General features: G+C 41.6%; 1 protein-coding gene across 1 annotated transcript in view; it reads left to right on the plus strand.

Annotated features, from left to right (window-relative positions):
• The window catches only part of SORCS1 (sortilin related VPS10 domain containing receptor 1), a 565826-nt gene that overhangs the window by 425016 nt on the left and 122709 nt on the right, over positions 1-18101 (plus strand). The window contains 3 exon segments of the mRNA XM_088020180.1: positions 8316-8434; positions 10955-11044; positions 17140-17319. Coding sequence (XP_087876306.1) covers positions 8316-8434; positions 10955-11044; positions 17140-17319 — 389 coding nt within the window.

The raw sequence follows: 18101 nt of genomic DNA on the forward strand, positions 1-18101 counted from the left end.
GGAGCTGAGAACTCGGGGCCCTGCTCCTCAGTGTGCCCCCAGAGAAAAGCAGTCACTCCCATCTCCCCAGTCTCCGTCCGCACTGCGTGCTCACCCGACCTGTGACCGAGCATTTCAATCTCTGGCACCCGACCCCGTGTGGAGTCTCCAAACCCAGCAGATCCCTGCGGTGCGCTCCCGCGCCGCTCCTCCCGGGGGAGGAAGGGGAGTCTCCCCAGCTCTGCCGCTTGTTGGGTCCCTGCTGGAGGAGCAGTGGCCCGACTGGGCCGCGGATCACAGTTTATGGCAACCCCGAGCTGAGAGCCCTCGCCTCGGCTCCGTCTCTGCAGCTGGCTTCCCTGCTCCAATACCTGGGAGCTCTGCTGCACTCAGGCACCCCCAGTCTTTCTGTGACCCCGAGGGTCCTGAGACCACACTGTCCTGCGAGGGTTCCACCCCCCCACTTAGCCACTGGAGCGATGTCACTCAGAGGAGTGTCCCTCAGCGGAGCCGACTTCTAAAAGTTCCGATTTTGTGCTCCGCGGCTCTATCACTTGCCAGAAGCAGCCGACGGAAGCCCCCTCCCCCGCCATCTATCCTCCCAAATATGGGCTCGGATTCACTTCTCCGCATGTCCTACCTTCTAGTAAGTGGTCGCTTCTCTGTTCAGAGAGTTGTTGCTACTCTCTTCTTCGGTCTCCTGTTGAGTTCGTAGGTGTTCAGAATGTTTTGATCCCTATTCACCTGAATTCCTGAGACCAGATGAAATCCAGGTCTCCTACTCCTCCGGCAAGTGATGTTTTGTATTAGGATTAAATTATTATGTCCTTATGGCCTCTTTCATGTCCCTAATTTCTAGTCTTGTGCTTGGCAAAAAAATTTATGATCTCAGAACTTTTCCTGTAGTAATCATGGCCTCCTAAATGTCAGAAGGCTAGCCATAAAAGACAACATTTAGAAAGTTATCTTGGACCAAAATCAAGAGATTTCATAGAAGAACGCAATGCCACAATGTCATTATATTGAGGGAGAACATTTGATCTAAGTTTATAATTTTCACAGACATGTATTGAACTTAGTCTTTTCAGGGGCCATAGCTCGAGTTCAGCTTTGCAGATGTCAGTTTCTAACTGGTACATGCCACAGAGGATTCCAGAAACCTGATGGTAATGAAGTGTACATGAGCACAAGCATGTTGACACGTGTGTGTGTGTGTGTGTGTGTGTTTGTGTGTGTTGTGTGTGTGTTGGTTGGGAACATTTAATATGAAGGTTCTAAAATAATAGAACAACATAAAGAACAAAAGGAAGATATATATTCAGATATATGGACTTTAAAAACTGCCCTGTTTTAAACCCTCTTACACTGTTGGTGGGAATGCAAGCTGGTGCAACCACTCTGGAAAACAGTATGGAGGTTCCTCAAACAGTTGAAAATAGAGCTACCATACAATCCAGCAATTGTACTACTGGGTATTTACCACAAAGATACAAATGTAGGGATCCGAAGGGGTACGTGCACCCTGTTGTTTATAGCAGCAATATCCACAATAGCCAAACTGTGGAAAGAGCCAAGATGTCCATCGACAGATGAATTGATAAAGAAGTGGTATATATACACAATGGAATATTATGCAGCCATCCAAAGGAATGAGATCTTGCCATTTGCAGCGACATGGATGGAACTGGAGGGTGTTATGCTGAGTGAAATAAGTCAATCAGAGAAAGACATGTATCATATGACCTCACTGATATGAGGAATTCTTAATCTCAGGAAACAAACTGAGGGTTGCTGGAGTGGTGGGGGGGTGGGAGGGATGGGGTGGCTGGGTGATAGACATTGGGGAGGGTATGTGCTATGGTGAGCGCTGTGAATTGTGCAAGACTGTTGAATCACAGATCTGTATTTCTGAAACAAATAATGCAACATATGTTAAGAAAAAAGAAAAAGAAGAAGATAGCAGGAGGGGAAGAATGAAGGGGAGTAAGTCGGAGGGGGAGACGAACCATGAGAGATGATGGACTCTGAAAAACAAAGAGGGCTCTAGAGGGGAGCGGGGTGGGGGGTTGGGTTAGCCTGGTGTTGGGTATTAAAGAGGGTACGTATCGAATGGAGCACTGGGTGTTATGCACAAACAATGAATCATGGAACACTACATCAAAAACTAATGATGTAATGTATGGTGATTAATACAACATATTAAAAATTATTAAAAAAAAGAAATAAAAAGAAAATTAGTGGGGATGGGGAGAGTTCCAAAGTGCTTGTGACTGCCTACAGAGTTTATGGTTTTGTTTAAAATGAAACATTTCTAATATTAAGGTATATGAAATGATTTGTTGCTAAATAAATATTTGTTGAATGATAAAATCAGTGGTAGAGTCCTAGAGATCTGTGTTGCATTTCATTTAGTAGCATTTGAGCTCATACAAATCTCATCCCTAAGTCTGGAGTTCTTCATCTGTAAAAACTACCACTTTCTCGAAATTTTTTTTATAAAGTTTAAAAGAGAAAAAGCATGCAATCCATTTAGCATAGTTCCTAGCCCAGAGGAGAGGGTTGCTCTGGTTGTTCTGGGGGTTAATACCACTGCTGCCATCTTTGGAGAGGTTCTGGGAAGGGAGAGAGAGGTCAGCCTGAGCCTCAGGAAAAACTCCATAAAAGAAAGCCCAGGATGTGTTTGGATGGGGTGGCCGGCAAGGAAGGGCAGTTCAAACCAGAGGAACCGTCTGAATGAACATAGGGTGTCAGCCAGGAATGAGCGTGCTGTTTAGAAATTGCAGAAGCCCTGATGATACAAACTTACCAACATGACAGAGGTTTGTTGGCGCAGGGGTGGGAAGGGGACAGGTTTCAATGCGTATAGTAAAGACCTGTCAGATGTTAAAGTGATAGTCTGATTCTTAACATCCTTTTTGAATTGTAAAGTTCTAATAACCTTCATTACATAGACGAGAAGTCTGAAGCCTAGCTTGCTCAGTAAGTGACCTTCTCTGAGTCACACAGCTTAGTGCAGATAGACCTAGGACCTAGAACGTCACCCCCAGCAGAAGGGCGCACTTGCAGAGCAATGTGGCCGCAGGCTGGCCAGCCCCGTGTGCTAGGCCCCTGCACGCCTCCCACGTCCTCCCCATAGCCTGAGTTATTTGCCAGGTCTGCCCACTGACCACTGCCTCACACCATTATCTATTACTTATGCAAGGAGAATATTTTTCACGGTGTCATAAAAAAATTACTTAAAAAAAAAAACAAGTCTTTAACCCAAACCACACAATGAACATGAAGAAAGCTACTGGGTCAGGTAGAAGTATCTGGAGTATTTCACAGTCGGTTCCATGAGACGCAGTGGGCAGTACTGGTAATAAAGAGAGATCACTCAGTAGCAGCCCCAGCTCCTGTTCCTGGAGCACAGACTAGCCTGGCACCGGACTCTTTGCCCTTCATGACTGAGCTCTTCCCTCGTCACGGCCGCTGTTTTACAGATCGGCATTGAGAGAGGTGCAGCCACTGCTTAGGTTTACCAAGCTAGCAGGCCTTGAAACTGCGTTTAAAGCCCTGTCCCTCTGCTCAAAGCCTGGCCCCTGAAAGGTGGCCTTTCTCTAGATCACAGATTTTGCAGGGGTGGGAACTGTGTGACACTAAGCAGCAACTGTTGCTAAGAGTGAGGATGCCTGTGAAGAGCCCCCAGAGCCCTAATTACCTATGGCAAGGAAAACATCTGTGTGGGGAAAGTAATGAAATTAATTCTAAAGTCTAGCAGTTGCATGCATTAATTGACATTAATTAATGCCAAATTACAAGATACTTCCTATGGAATCACATCATACACTCACTAGAATTGAATATGGAAAGAGTTCATCATACTTAATGTTATTACAGCAAGCCCCAAGGGGAATAAGAGTGATTGGTCCCTCATTATGAAGTGCAGCCAATTTCTTTCTGTTTCCATTAGAAGGAGAAAGAGAACAAACCAGGAACACTTTACCAGGGGCAGGCAGCTCAAACCTGTTCATTTCCCCTTCAGCTTGCAAATTTCACTTTGAGCCACTCTAAGCAAGAAATGGTTTTAAGACCTCTTCCTGGGGCATTCCTTGTGTCACCCAGTTGAAGCTTCTGTATTTCTTAGCCAGAGGACAGGCTCATGGCACATATTGCTCATAGTGCTCCACCTCAATATGTGTCATGTAGAGGAAGATCGAAAAGCAGATGAATTAGAGATGGTTCTCTAAGTCTTGAGAGACAAATCTCACAAGCCTACCGTGGACCACACCCCCTCCACCCCCTGGGCTAAGAGATACTGACCAGGGGATTTGCACACAGAGTTGTCTCCCTCTCTCACATCACTGCCTGTATGCTACTGTTGACATCTCCTATATATCTTTTATTCATTTTTCCAGTGCAAACATACATATGTAGGTATCTATATATACAACTTGCCCAGAATCTGGTTGATACGCACATATTTTGGTAACCTAAAAAACTTTTATTTTAGAATAATTTTAGGTAAACAGAAAAGTTACCAAGACAGTAGTACAGCTTTTGCCTGGCTTCTCCTAATGTTAACATCTGGAACAACCAAAGTCTGTTTTTCAAAACTAAGAAATTAACATTGATACAATATTATTAATCACTAAACTATTTTTATTATATGAAAACTATTAAGCACTTCTGTACATACTTGTATACTCTTTAGAAGCACGGTTTTAATCACAAACCACACATGTTCTGAAGTTTTCAAAAATTATTCCCCCATTTTTGGCTATTCTTTTCTCTTTCTATTATAAACAACACTGATAAATATTGAAATAGCTAAATCTTTGCATAGATCACTAATTATGTCCCTGGGTAGAATTCTCAGAAATGAACGTGAGGTTAAAAGATCTCATTTTCAAGGGTCTTGATTCATATTGGCAAGTTACCTCAAAAAAATATAAATTTACTGGTCTTTTTTTTTTTTTGTATCTAGGTATATGCATTGATACTTAGCTCAAAGCCAAAATATACTTAACAAAAATTGGCCCCCAGTTCATCGGCATTTTTCACACAGCATAGAGTAGTAGAAATAAAAGCCTTGGAGCCAACCAAGTTTGAAACCCATAATGCCATTTCTATAAATCGTGATCTATTTGAGCTTCATTCTCTTTATCTAAAAAATCAGTTGATATATTATACTTTGTCATACTGTGAAGATTAAATGTATGAAATAAAGGTGAACATGCTTCAGAGTACCTGGTACATAGATGGTCAACAAAAGTTAGTTTCCCTGTTCTTTTATTTTCTTCCCAAATCCCTTAGATTCATAATTTCCAAATAGTTGAGTTATAAATATGAAAATTGTATCTTGTTCTTGTGCAGGAACCTTTGAAAAGGAGGTTAAAGTCTTAAGAAAGAAACTCTTAGACTCCATTACACATAAAACAAGCACTGTGTATTTATCAAGAAGTCCTCATTAGGTGGCAGTCCCAAGAAATTTTGATTGGAAGTTGTATTTGTAATTTCAAGACCAAGACCTCTTAATCAAGAACTTTTGATTCAGTTTGGTTAATCGTTGTTTTTATTCATTATCTCACATAAGAAGCACAGAGAAAGAGCAACTCTGGGCTCAGTACAATCAGTAACTCAGTGTCATCTGGAAATAGGTCCTTTCCATCTCTTTACATACTCATTATGTAAGTTTAACTGTAAGACTGGCTCCTCTGTGTAAAAAGAAGGCTAACGCAGTCCCAAGCCTCCCACTGGACACAGTGTTCTAGAGGGGCAGAAGAGGGTCTTCTGCTGTAGCTCCTCGTCCCCCCCCCTGCAGCCCCTTCTTATTTACTATGACAGGATTTTAATGCCCTTTCCTGAACCAACCAGTGGCAAGGGGAGTAGGAAGACCTTGAATGGGCATAGACCCAAAAGGATTAATCCTTGCATATGAGCACTTATCAGTTACACAGGAGGAAGGACAAGCCTACAGATCCAGTATTGGCTTTTCCATTAAAGAGGCCGGGAAGAATGGGTATTGGCAGGTCACTGAGGGAACATAACTGATAGAGAAACATAACTGGAGTGCTCAAATTCAGTTTAACTACCCTTTTAAAGGACCTCCTGTGTGCCCCCAAACTGATCTTATCACTGTGAAAGTAGCAAAAGAGAAAATAGGAATATTACCATTATTGATAACAACTGAGATCTGTATACATTTGAGTTTAGAAAAACATGCAGCATATACATTAATTAGAGCCAAACTGCAAGAGCAGTGACGTTGGCATCCCCATTTAATGGATGTGGGTAGCAAGACTCAGGAGGATGAAATGATTTCTTTTGAGCTATGCAGCTAGTAAGTGATCAAGCCCAGGTCTCCTAGCTTGCCAGTGTCCATTGTTTCTGTGACCCCAGGCTACCTTTAGGAAAACAGAAGTTGATTAAAAATTGTAGAAGGGTCTGGTGGAGTGTGAAATTGTGAGGTAAAGATTTTGTGTGCTGTAGTGGTGGGGAAGGACTGAGTCACAGAAATTGTCTTCAAGGAGAAAGATCTTGAGTTATGCCTGAAAATAAAACTATGATAACTAAAACTAAGAATGTTTGCAAAAGGAGATAATTAAGAGTGAGTAGTGGCTCTTCTTTAGTTTATCTCTGGAGATGATTTCACCAGGACTAGATGGCTTAAAGTACTTCAGAGCCATCCCATCCCCACAGATGGCAGTAGGATGAAGGATTTTGTAGATAATGGTCTCCTCCAGTCTCCTAAGAGCTTATCAGCAATTACATCAGTCATTGGTCAGATGGAGGAAACGTGCATGCCGCCCCCTAGTGGTCCTCCTTCTGGAATACAGGTTTACCCAAGTTCCTTAAGTAAAGATGATCCTGGAAATTTTCTTCAGGAAGTCATTAGCAAATCCTTGTATCCAACTCAGTAGTATTGCGTACCCCCATTTCATGTAAGTCTTCATCTCCTGATCTCTTTTTAATTTGAAAGAGTGGATTTCTGTATATATCCCTGATGTCCTAAAAGCAAACTCATCCTTTCATTCAGCATCAAAATAAAAAAGTAAACTTTTTCATTATATATATATATATATATATATATATATATATATATCTCAAGAAGCACATTCCCGTGAGTATTTACTTATTTCCCAATATGTGCCTGGAACAGTATTAGAACCTGGGGGTACGTTAGTGAACAACCAGAAAAGGCAGTCACTGCCTTCAAGGAGATTATAGTCTAATGGAGAAGGACAGAAATAAATAAGGAACAGGTATTTTATATTGTGATAAATTCCATGAAGGGAATTGACAAAATGGTGTGTGATCAATAGTAATAATGGAAGACTCTCCAAAGTAATACTGCACTGAAATCTAGAACTTTCTTTGTGAACAACCTGGAGAGAAGCATTTCAGGCAGAGGGAATACAAATGAAAAGTCTCTTACGTGGGTAGAAAGTTTGGCCACATTTCCGAACATAAAGGAGACCAAATGAGAAGAATCACAGAGAGAAGAAGAGATGAGCATGTGGGGAAATTGGAGTGGTGGGTCCTAGAGGGTTTGAATTTATTTCAAATACAATGAGGGAAAAGGAGTTTTAAGTAAGGAAGCGACATCTGATTAGTAGACAGGGCAGAATAGTTGTAGTCGAAAAACCAAGACAGCCTCCCTGGTACAGTGTACTTCCAGCAATAGATATCAAATCTGTGTAAAAATTATTATCACTGATAGGTTTCCCATCTGCTGGGAGAGGCAGAAGAGGGTCTTCTGCTGCAGCAGAAGTCTCAGGTGGGGTTAGTTTACTTTTCTGTAAAATGAGAGCAGGGCTTTGGACTCAGGAATCTCCTCTCTATTCTGTTTCACTTCTAATCCTTAGGAGAAGAAAAGCCTTTTTCTTGATATGGAATCTTCCTGTTTATAACAGTACACTTCTTGCATGAGATGACTGGTGATTGCGTGTATGACATGTTTACCTGCCTGTTGGTCAAAGGTCAAAGTGTGGAGAAAGAGCCTACAAGTGCAAAACAAAATGAAACAAAAAATACCCGACAAAATCACTAGTATTAATGGCAGTTTTTAAAAATGTTTTCATTTAGGTTTGGGAGGGGAGAATTAATTAATGAGAATTTAGTATTCCAGGACGGCAAGATCTGGTGGAGGCACTGGGGCATAGTGGCGATGGTGTTGCTAGAAAGTGAGTAAAATAATAACGATACTACTTTTAACAATAATAACAGGCTGAATAATGCAGTTAAAGAATGTGAGGTTTGTTTAAAGAATTGGAGATAGCAAGGGAAATGGAAAATGTCCACTCCGAGTCCAATACTCTGTGTGTATACATCCCATGTACCCTTTTTTTTTTCAGATTCACAATACCTAACTTGCCGAATGCAGAACTGCACAGAGGCCAACAGAAATAAACCTTTCCCAGGCTACATTGACCCAGACTCTTTGATTGTCCAGGATGATTACGTGTTTGTTCAGGTATGAAAGATCCACTTCTGCTGATTGTCTCAGACATTTCTCTTTCCTGCTTCTGTCCTAATGCAGCCTCCTTAGGCCTGCTTACACTCCCTTGAGAGTAAAAAAGGAAAGAAAAAAAAAATCATTCTCCTTTTGACAGAAGGAGCATTACCAAGTGTTGAAGCTTCTATGCTAACAGAATATTAATTAACTCCTTTGGGCATTGTCTGGAGGACCTTATCAATATGGGGTCATGGAGGTCAAGGTTGTCTCAGAATGATGCACACTTCTATTCACCCCCCTCCTCTGCCTTCATGGGACTGAGCGGATATGTCAGTCTCTTCCTATCAGAATAGTCAGCCAATCGGCCTGTTCCCCAATATTCACCTTAAAAATAGAGAAACAGATGGGAGCAGGAAGCTGTGGGGTAGCTGGTGGTGGTGGGAGGCAGGGGTGAGGTGGGAGAGTAATCAGCCGTTATTGTCAGGCTCTGACTGTGATTAGGATCAGAATTAGATGAGATGAGATGTGCTCAGCCGGGTTTTTCACCCCTGAAGAGAGTAGCAAACCTTTGAGGTTGAATGGTTAGAACAGACAGGGAGCAAGTATGCTTTGCTTCTTTTCAGCATTTAAGGAAAATTCTAGGCTTGTTTAGATAATGCGTCAGTTATTAGTTAAGTTTGGACAGACTTCACTTATTGCTTCCCATACTAAGAGTGGCAAAGGCACAATTGCTAAATAGTTTATATCTGTGTAGTTTATATATTAAATATATATTTATATGTATTTGCTTATTTATACATACTATGTATACATATACACACAATTTCACTATGATTGAGACACATTCTAAACACTGTTTATGTGTTTGGACAAGAAATCATAATTAAGAATATTCAATCCCATGTTTTGAGGAAGCAAATGTTCAAAATGCCCAACATCAGCCTATGTACTCTTAAAATGTTTCACAAATGGCTACACACAAACACACACACACACACACACACACACACACACATCAATTTTCCTGAGGGAAATGAGTAATGAGTACTCTGATAACTTCAACATCAAATTATCAAGTGGTATTAAAATGGTTACACGTATTGGTTCTATCTATAATTCATTTCTCTATCACTATTTCTCCCAGCAACCGTTTCTGTTTTCTAATAATGGTTTATAATTCACATACATAACTTACAAATGGGAATCACTTCTGCATTTGGAGTGTCATATATTTTCTACCCATGCTGCTGTGAACATGATCCTACAGCCTGTCACAAGGACTACAAGGGGATCTGGCCCCATAATGGGGAAATGATAACTTCTGGTCACTTTTTTATGTGTCTGGGGCATATTCCCCCAGAGCATGTGTTGACACAGTCTGAGCATGCACACTCTAGTAGCTGGTATCCCAACTCTGGATATTTATATGGATTAAGAGTGACTAAACCAAGTCACAGAAACAGGGAGTAGATGGTGGTTGCCAGGGGTTGGGAGGTGGAAGATGGGAGTCAAAGGGTACACATTTCCAGCTATTAAATGAGTAACTTCTGGGGATCTAATGTACAACTTAGTGACTATAATCAACAACACTGTAATATATACTTGACAGTTGTTAAGACAGTAGATTTTTAAAGATATCACCACACACAAAATATAATGAAGTGAGGGGACAGAGGTGTGAACTAACCTTATGGCGGTAATCATTTTGCAGTATACACATGCATCAAACCATCAGGTACCATCTTAAACTCACATACGTTATATGTGAATAATATCTCAATAAAGCTGGGAAACGAGTGGCCACAGAGGAGAGAGATGGTCAGGTCAGTGGAGCCCGGGACACTGCATGGGATAGTGCTCATGCTGAGGTGGAGACCACACCCCTTCTTGCTCTCCCTGGCACCCACGGGGTTCACAGGGCTGCATGTGCCAGACAGACGTGGAGGAGGTCATTCACAGTTCTCTTCTGGGAGATAGAGATCTATAGTGATTTTGGACCACGATCCTGGTCAGCTTCCCGTCTACTGTGTCGGCAGCACTGTTGGATCTGACACATACTCAGAGGCATCAATGAGACAGCCTCAGATGGAATTCAGTGCTCAGAGGTGAGGGGCTCCTGCTCTGGCACTGTCTGACCTGGGCCATTTCCTTCCGGTATGGCTTGGGGACCTGTTTGCACACACATAGTCGGGCTAGACAGCTGGGGACTGCTGATGGGCATGAAGCTAATCTACTCTGTGGCTTGTATCATTAAAAAAAAGAAGAAGAAGAAAAGAAAGAAACTGAAATGTATCTTGGCTTCTGAGCCACAGGGCAAATTGAAGAATTATATTTTCATGCAGTGGGTTTAGCTTGGACCTCTGACCAACTCACATACACTGTATGAGTTGTTTTTGAATGGAACTCTAGTTCTTCACAATTATCCACAATAGTCATTCACACTGCTGGGTTGGCAGCTAGCCCCCACCATTCGTGGCTGTTTCTCTATGGCCTGTAACTGTTACAACAGCTCCTCTTACCTTTGTGTTTGTGATCCAGCTGACGTCAGGAGGACGGCCACATTACTACGTATCCTACAGGAGGAATGCCTTTGCCCAAATGAAGCTGCCCAAATATGCTTTGCCCAAGGTATGACCTGAATGGATTTCTTCATTTCAGTATTTTTCCAATTCCCCTATTCTTGCCTTCACCCCTTTCCCAAGGACCCTCATATTCATTTATCTTTTCTCATCCCCCCATGACCATTTTTCAACTTCTCACTCTCTCTAATTCTTGCTGTAGGAGCATCTGAATAGATTGTCAACTGATTTGCTTTTGTTTTTCAGTAATAAAGATTTTCAAGCAGTATGTATGGGTATTCTAGCAAGACAGAAAATAGGCTTTGGATACACGTTATATCAGTACAACAGGTGTGATACATTTCTATCCCATTTTATTGTTAATTATTGAGAAGTGGCACATCTAGATGACACCCAACCTTTGCTTTGTCTCTCAATGGAACTTATGAGACTGGTTTTAGAGTTCTGAAGCACAGCTAATTTTTTGGACTTCCCCAAAGACATACTCCTTTGAAAATAATGACAGACAAAAGTTAAAGACCCTCTCAACCGCTGACATCCCTGGGCTAGCTTTCCAGAAACACTGAACAACTGTGTTAATATGGAGCGCCACCTAGTGGAGGACAAACTGACTTGGGAGCTCGAAGTTATGTGGATTTGTGGTCTGAAATAGTCAATGTATTGTGCCTTGATCTTAGAGCAAAGGATGTATGTATGGCTGTAGGAGGGGACAGTGCAGGTTTAAATGTAGTTGTAGCTCAGCTTTGAAACCTTTAGGTTGGACAAAGAGCATAAGGAACTTTTTTTGATTGAGTGTTCATGACTCCTTATCTTGTGTTTTTATCCATGAGTCTGTGGTGTGCTGTCCTGGACCAATACCAGCTAGCTGCCAGGAAATCATGGGATAGCACAAGGACATCACAGGTCTCCTCTTCCAGGAGAGCCGGTGGTAGCCAGTTGCTCTGGCCTTTACAGGCAGAATGCTCCTTCTTGGCCATCACTCTGCCCCTAAGCCTAGCAGGATAGTAAGGTGGGCTGAGACATTGGCCCATTCGAGATAACAACACACATTAAATTGCACTGTTGACTCCAGAGAACAATATCCATGTTAGTAGTTCTTATTTCCAGCTGCTAAGAGATTAATGACAGTGCTAATTGCCCAGAACTGTATGTCTGTGCTCCCTGCTCTTGATTCAGCTTAAAGTGTTTTCCAAAAAGGCAAGCACTTACAACTTTGGACTTGTGCCTCAGACGAGAATCAGGTAAAGTCCATATGTAAAATTAAATCTGAGTGTTGTTAAAATTACACTGGATAATCTTTTAGGAAGGTCCATGAGGGATATGATCATGCCTCCTCAGTAAGTCCAACAGAGCCGTTTGGGTTTTTTTTTTTTTTTTTTTTTTCCCCTTGAGTGCTGAAATAAATTGCTATTTCTTTGATCAGCAAATGCAGTAGTTTAGCTTGCAAGATTTACACCTTTAAAAATAAGAATTAAAGTCAATGCGGGGAGATGCTCTCGCATCGGAATTGAGACCAAATCAGGAAACAGCAGATGTGAGTCATTCCTCTTGTGTTCTCTCCTGGGAATATACTCTTTGTGTGGAATAAGTCCCAGCCAAACCAAAAGCTGTTTGCAGCCCAAGTGAGGCAAGCACTCAAGTCTCCTGAGCTCCCAAATTGGCATCCTTTGTATTATACTTTTCTTCTCTTGAAATAAATTAATAGCTTACTATTAGAAGATAGCCGATCCCCCACAAATTTTGATATACTGGAGGACCATCAAAAGAAAATGTCCTGTGGACCTAAGGAGCCCCAGGAATGGTCATTTAAAACCAAAGAACCATCTTTGGATCTCTTGCTGGAGTGTTAGGAAACACATCCTTTGTGTTGTTTGTTCATAGCCATCACACAGATCACTGTTGACACTTGCCCCAAGTGACATCCAGCCATTCTGGAAGGAAAAGTGATACTTTTATCCTGAATCAGCGGTCTGTCTCCTCCCCTTGCTATCCAGATGAGCAGGCTCCATTACTAGCCTCATCCGAGGTATGAGGGTAGAATGCCATGATTAATTTCTCTTGTCCCCGGAAAAATAGGAGCCAGGACAGGAAATGAACATATTATGCGGTCCAAACAGGTGTTTATTATTTAAGGCAATGAGATGTCTCATTATAATCCCATTACACCTTCAAAGAATAGCCCCAGCTTGGGTGGAGTGATCTGCCAGAAAGATGCCTGTATTTCATGGCCTTCTATCAAAGTCAGGGCTGCCTTGGCTGGAAAGGAACAAAGCTTTATGCCCACCAAAGGAATCGAGACAAACCAGCACTTTCATGTTCAAATTTTCTGTAATCATCCACTGCCATTGTATCAGCTGTTGAAAGACCATGGTTACCCTGAGCTGTGTTAAAAAAAAAAAAAATAATAATAACATAATGGTAACACTGACCGGAGAGGGAGATGGGGAGACTTTAATGTTGCTGCCGCTATTAAAAACGTGAGCCCCGCCCCCCCAACCCAGGCTGGGAGACATGGTGATGGTTTCCTTCCCTTAACTTACCTGGAGCTCATTCTGAGCTACTCAAGGGAGATGAATGAGGCAATACATATGAAAGTACTTTGAGCATTTTGGAGGACAGATACTCTATAAAAGCAAGGTAATATTATTATCAGAATGGATCTAGTTGTCTCTGTGGTGGGAGATCGATGGGAACAGGGGCGTGAGTGGTGCAGAGTTTGGTTGGCAGCAGGAGGCCCGGATTCCAGACCTGCATCTGCCACTAACCTGCTTTGAAGCCTTCGACTGGCTTACCAATTTCTCCTTCTCTGTGTTTTTGTTTTGTTTTGTTTTTACATTTTTAAAATGAAATAAATATTACTCTGAATAAAATGTCCTTAGAGATGCTTCATGAAAATTTGGTTCCATGATCAAATAATCTTAAGAAAAAAATTAACTCCATTCTATGCCCCTTGCCTCAAGAGTAACGGTAGGTCACTGGTGTCAAAAGCTCTAGGATGTCCTGTGAGCAAGAAAACTCTATAACTCGGCATTAATCAAAACATTTTACAAAGGAATCCATTTAAAAAAAAGTCTATTAGAATCCATCAATGCTGATGTCCTATGGAACAGATTTTGGGAAACACTCTAGTAGATCTCAAAGGTCACTTCTTGTTCTAAAATTTTGTGTCTCAGTAAAAGTATTGAACATAAAGTGCCACTTTATGTAGAAAGAGTGTATTTTCCTGATAGAGGAGAATGTAGGCAAGAAGAGAAAAGAAAGATGACATTTAAATATGTCACATCTTTCAATTAAGATATCTGAGACCAACATTTTTTAAGTCTCTTCAGTGTAATTGGATTATATGGAGAGAGAGAGAGAGAGAGAGAGAGAGATCTGATCTTGGCCCTTATCTAGAGATGGCCATTTGAATCTGTTATGGTTACTCGACTAGTTCTCTAGGTGACCTTGAAGCACTGTTTTAGTTCCGAATCTACAAAACAAAAATTTGCATGAGTTGGGATAATATAGTTGATATATCTAGCCCTCAGCGTTTATTAACAAGATTATCTGTGATGACCTGGACTTCAGAGGTTCACCAGTGCCCAAATTCACTCCAAAGGCACAGAGGTGGACAATAGTTACGTGGGGGCCAGATCTGTGCTTAAATATTTTGAATTGAATTCAGGGAAGATGCTGCATCCTGCTTACTTGTGAATTGGGAGTAGTTATGTGAGGATTCCAAATGGCAGAATAACTATTTGAGTTTTTGTCCTTTAGGAAGTGGGGAACCATAGAAAGTTTGGCCCTCAGTGGTTGAATGGCCCTCAGTGGTTGAATAGCTAATTTCCATAGCTAATGCCCTCCATTACAAAGAAGCAAAATACTTGCATGAACCACTTTTTATTAAGTATACTAGTTAGCCCACCAACATTTGCAGTGAACAGAAAAGCCAAATCAACCTCGCTTCATCAACAAAGGGGATTTAACAGATGCTATGTGTCAGGCACTATTCTAAGTGCTTACCACTTAGTAACTGATTTAATCCTCATAACTCCATGGAGGGCACACTAATATCTCTGTTTTGCAGGTAGAAATTCTCAGACGCAGAGTTTAGTTCACACAGCTAAGTTATAGAGGGAGGATCTGAACTCAAGTAGTTTTACTTCAAAGTCCATTCTTTTAACCATTTTGTTCTACTGTTCTCTCTAACTGAAAGGTTTACAGGTGGGGCAGGCTTCTTAGCTGTCCACAATCAAAGGCTCAAAGACTTTCACAGAATGTGGCCTATCTCTCTTCCTTTTGAGCCTGTTTTCTTCAGGACTGGCTTCATCCCCTGCCTCCCCTCCAAGATATGCCTCCATCAGATCTAGACTTTTTTTTTTTTTTTCTTTCTGATAATACCCGTGTCATTGTAGAATTGTTTCTTATTGACTTCGTGTTGCATACCCATCACTGATCCAACCACTGTGGTCAGAGATATTGAATATTCTGAATGCTAAGCCAATAAGCTCTTTTCTGGTGTTGAGGGTAGCAAAAAGTAGCAAAGACTAAGTACAGGGAGGAAATTTGTCTGAGAGTAATAAGGGTGTTTTCAAAGAACATTAACTACAATTATCAGAAGAAATGGAATAGACATTTGACTGATAAAAACAATGGCCAACTTCCATACTAAACATAAGTTTGCATTATTGATTCACATTGAATTAATGGGAAAGATTCATTTTTGGCCTCCCACTCTGTATTCTTTATATAAAAGCATTACCAAACTCTAGAGTATGGCATGTGAGACCGAAGTAGGGGTGAGGAATATGAAACTCTGTGGATGAAGACTTCTTCCTTCTGGGATCGTCAGAGTTCACTGTGATCATGGTAAAGGAGGGAGAGACTCGTTCCTATATGTTTAGAGCAAGGTCCAAGCTGAATTGCTGATCGTTTGGTTGAAAGAACGTGGGCATATATTACAAAGAGAAATTTAGGTTAGAAGTTAGTAGAACTTTCTAGTACTGAAATTCTTGCCAAAGAAGATTGGAAGTTCCCTTGAAGCTTTTCAAGGATGGAGGATGGTCCATCTGGGAAGATTTGAGTACTAAGCTACACAAAAGCCAAGAATCTTTCCATACTGTTCTTCAGTCCTTATGCTTATTTGTAATTCTGTTTTTGTTTTGTTTTGATTTTTGGTTTTTGAAAGTTACACCAGTGTGCAGTAGACAGCTGCCAAGAGCTTATGTACAGAAGACGGCAAGCCTTGGTCTGAGGCAGCAAGCCTTGGTCTGTGTCAGCCTCCCCTGAACATCCACTTCTCTGGACTTCTGAATGGGGAAGAAAGGATTTGGAATTCTCATTCCGGGGACATGTGCTCACTGCGTCCACATTACCTTTGCCTTGGACTACCAGAGTCTGAAAGGAGGCCTCTTTTTTCCTCTCTCACTTAAGGTTCCCTGCTGAACTTCTCAGAGTAAAGGTCTAGATAAGTCACTTAGTCCTTGACCACTCATTGACGTGAAGATGAGTGCTTTGGGGTGATTCTCAGGTGAATGTTTTCCTCAGGGGCTTCTGGGAGTTGCTGAGCCTTAGGGAATGTTTCTCAAACTTTGATGTGCATATGAATCACTCAGATTTTATTTACATACAGATTTTTGATTCAGTAAGTAAGGCCTGAGATTCAGTGTGTCTACCAAGCTCACAGGTGATGCCCATGCTGGTGGCCCATGGACCACTCTGAGAGAAGCAGGACTTACCTATTTTCTCTCTGTCTCTCCAAGTTTTCCTCATATTTGCTCCACATAAGCCTTCTGAACACGTACCATGTTTGTGCCTGGCCAAGTATATCAGGATGACTGATTCTCCAAAGTTATACATATTTGAGAAAGTATTCTTCAATTATTTAATGCGGTAATTAAATTATAAGTGAGCTACCAGGCATCTCTCTGCCCAGTTTTCTCATGACCTTATTGCCTAACCCCACAAATGATGAAGGAAATGATTAACATTTACCTAATTAATTACTATTTCATGAGTATACAAAAGGAAAATTTTTATCTTCCATGACAGTGCCTAAGAGCCTATTCTGGTATTCTTCATGAGATTCCACTCTCTTTGGACACATGCCATGTTAACATATGAAGCTCTTCATCCTTTTCACTTCTCTGTGTCTTTCTTCAGGACATGCACGTCATCAGCACAGATGAGAATCAAGTGTTTGCAGCGGTTCAAGAATGGAACCAAAATGACACCTACAACCTCTATATCTCAGACACCCGTGGGGTCTATTTCACACTGGCCTTGGAGAATGTCCAGAGCAACAAAGGTCCTGAGGGCAACATCATGATCGACCTCTATGAGGTATGTCACAAGGCATGTGTAGTCCTGAGCCCCTGCAGTGCCTGGGCTGGCAGTTAATGTTAATAAGGGCGCACCATTGGCTGTCGCCTCCATCATTTTAATTCCTAGTTCCTTATGTGGCCTCATTTCATTTGGGAGAGGGGAGGATTTGTAGAACATTTTTATTGGTTAATTTGCATTCCACATAACACCTCTGGGAGGAGTCCTTTCTTGATGAAGTCCACAGTCCAGTGAAGTCTCCAGGGACCTGGAGAGAGTGTCTGGGGAAGCAGTCAAACAATTGAAAGGTTTGAACAAGGGTGATCCTAGTGTGAAATTTGAAAATTATCTTGAAGGGCAAACAGGGTGTCAGAGTTTGAGCAAAGGGGCAGTGGGCATCCTCCTTTCCTCTCTGAAGAAGGAACAGGGCAAGGCAGGGGGGTATTGCACTAGAAGATACTCCCATTGGACCTGAATACTTTTCTAAACTGGTAGCTTCCACTGGCTAATTGTCATCTCCTCAGAGGGCCAGTGAGTGAGACAAAACTGATAGGTCTTTCTCTACTAAATGGGAAGGGGGGAGGTAGAGACAAAAAACAGAGTTTACCATATTTCCCTAAAACAGCTATGGCCCTTTGTTTCTCAAAATGACCAGGATACAAAATAAAACCATACATGTTAGATTGCTTAGCTTTCATAACAAATACCAACACTTGAATGCCATTTAAAGCATGGCTAGGTAGAAAGCAAGCTGCTATTTGGGGATGGATTTTGGCTATTTGTCAGTCTTATCTTGCACCATG

This window comes from Eumetopias jubatus, unplaced genomic scaffold (genome assembly GCF_037043125.1).
Source record: "Eumetopias jubatus isolate StellerSeaLion01/CBP00866 unplaced genomic scaffold, mEumJub1_p1.0 scaffold_17, whole genome shotgun sequence".
In the NCBI taxonomy this organism is placed as follows: domain Eukaryota; kingdom Metazoa; phylum Chordata; class Mammalia; order Carnivora; family Otariidae; genus Eumetopias; species Eumetopias jubatus.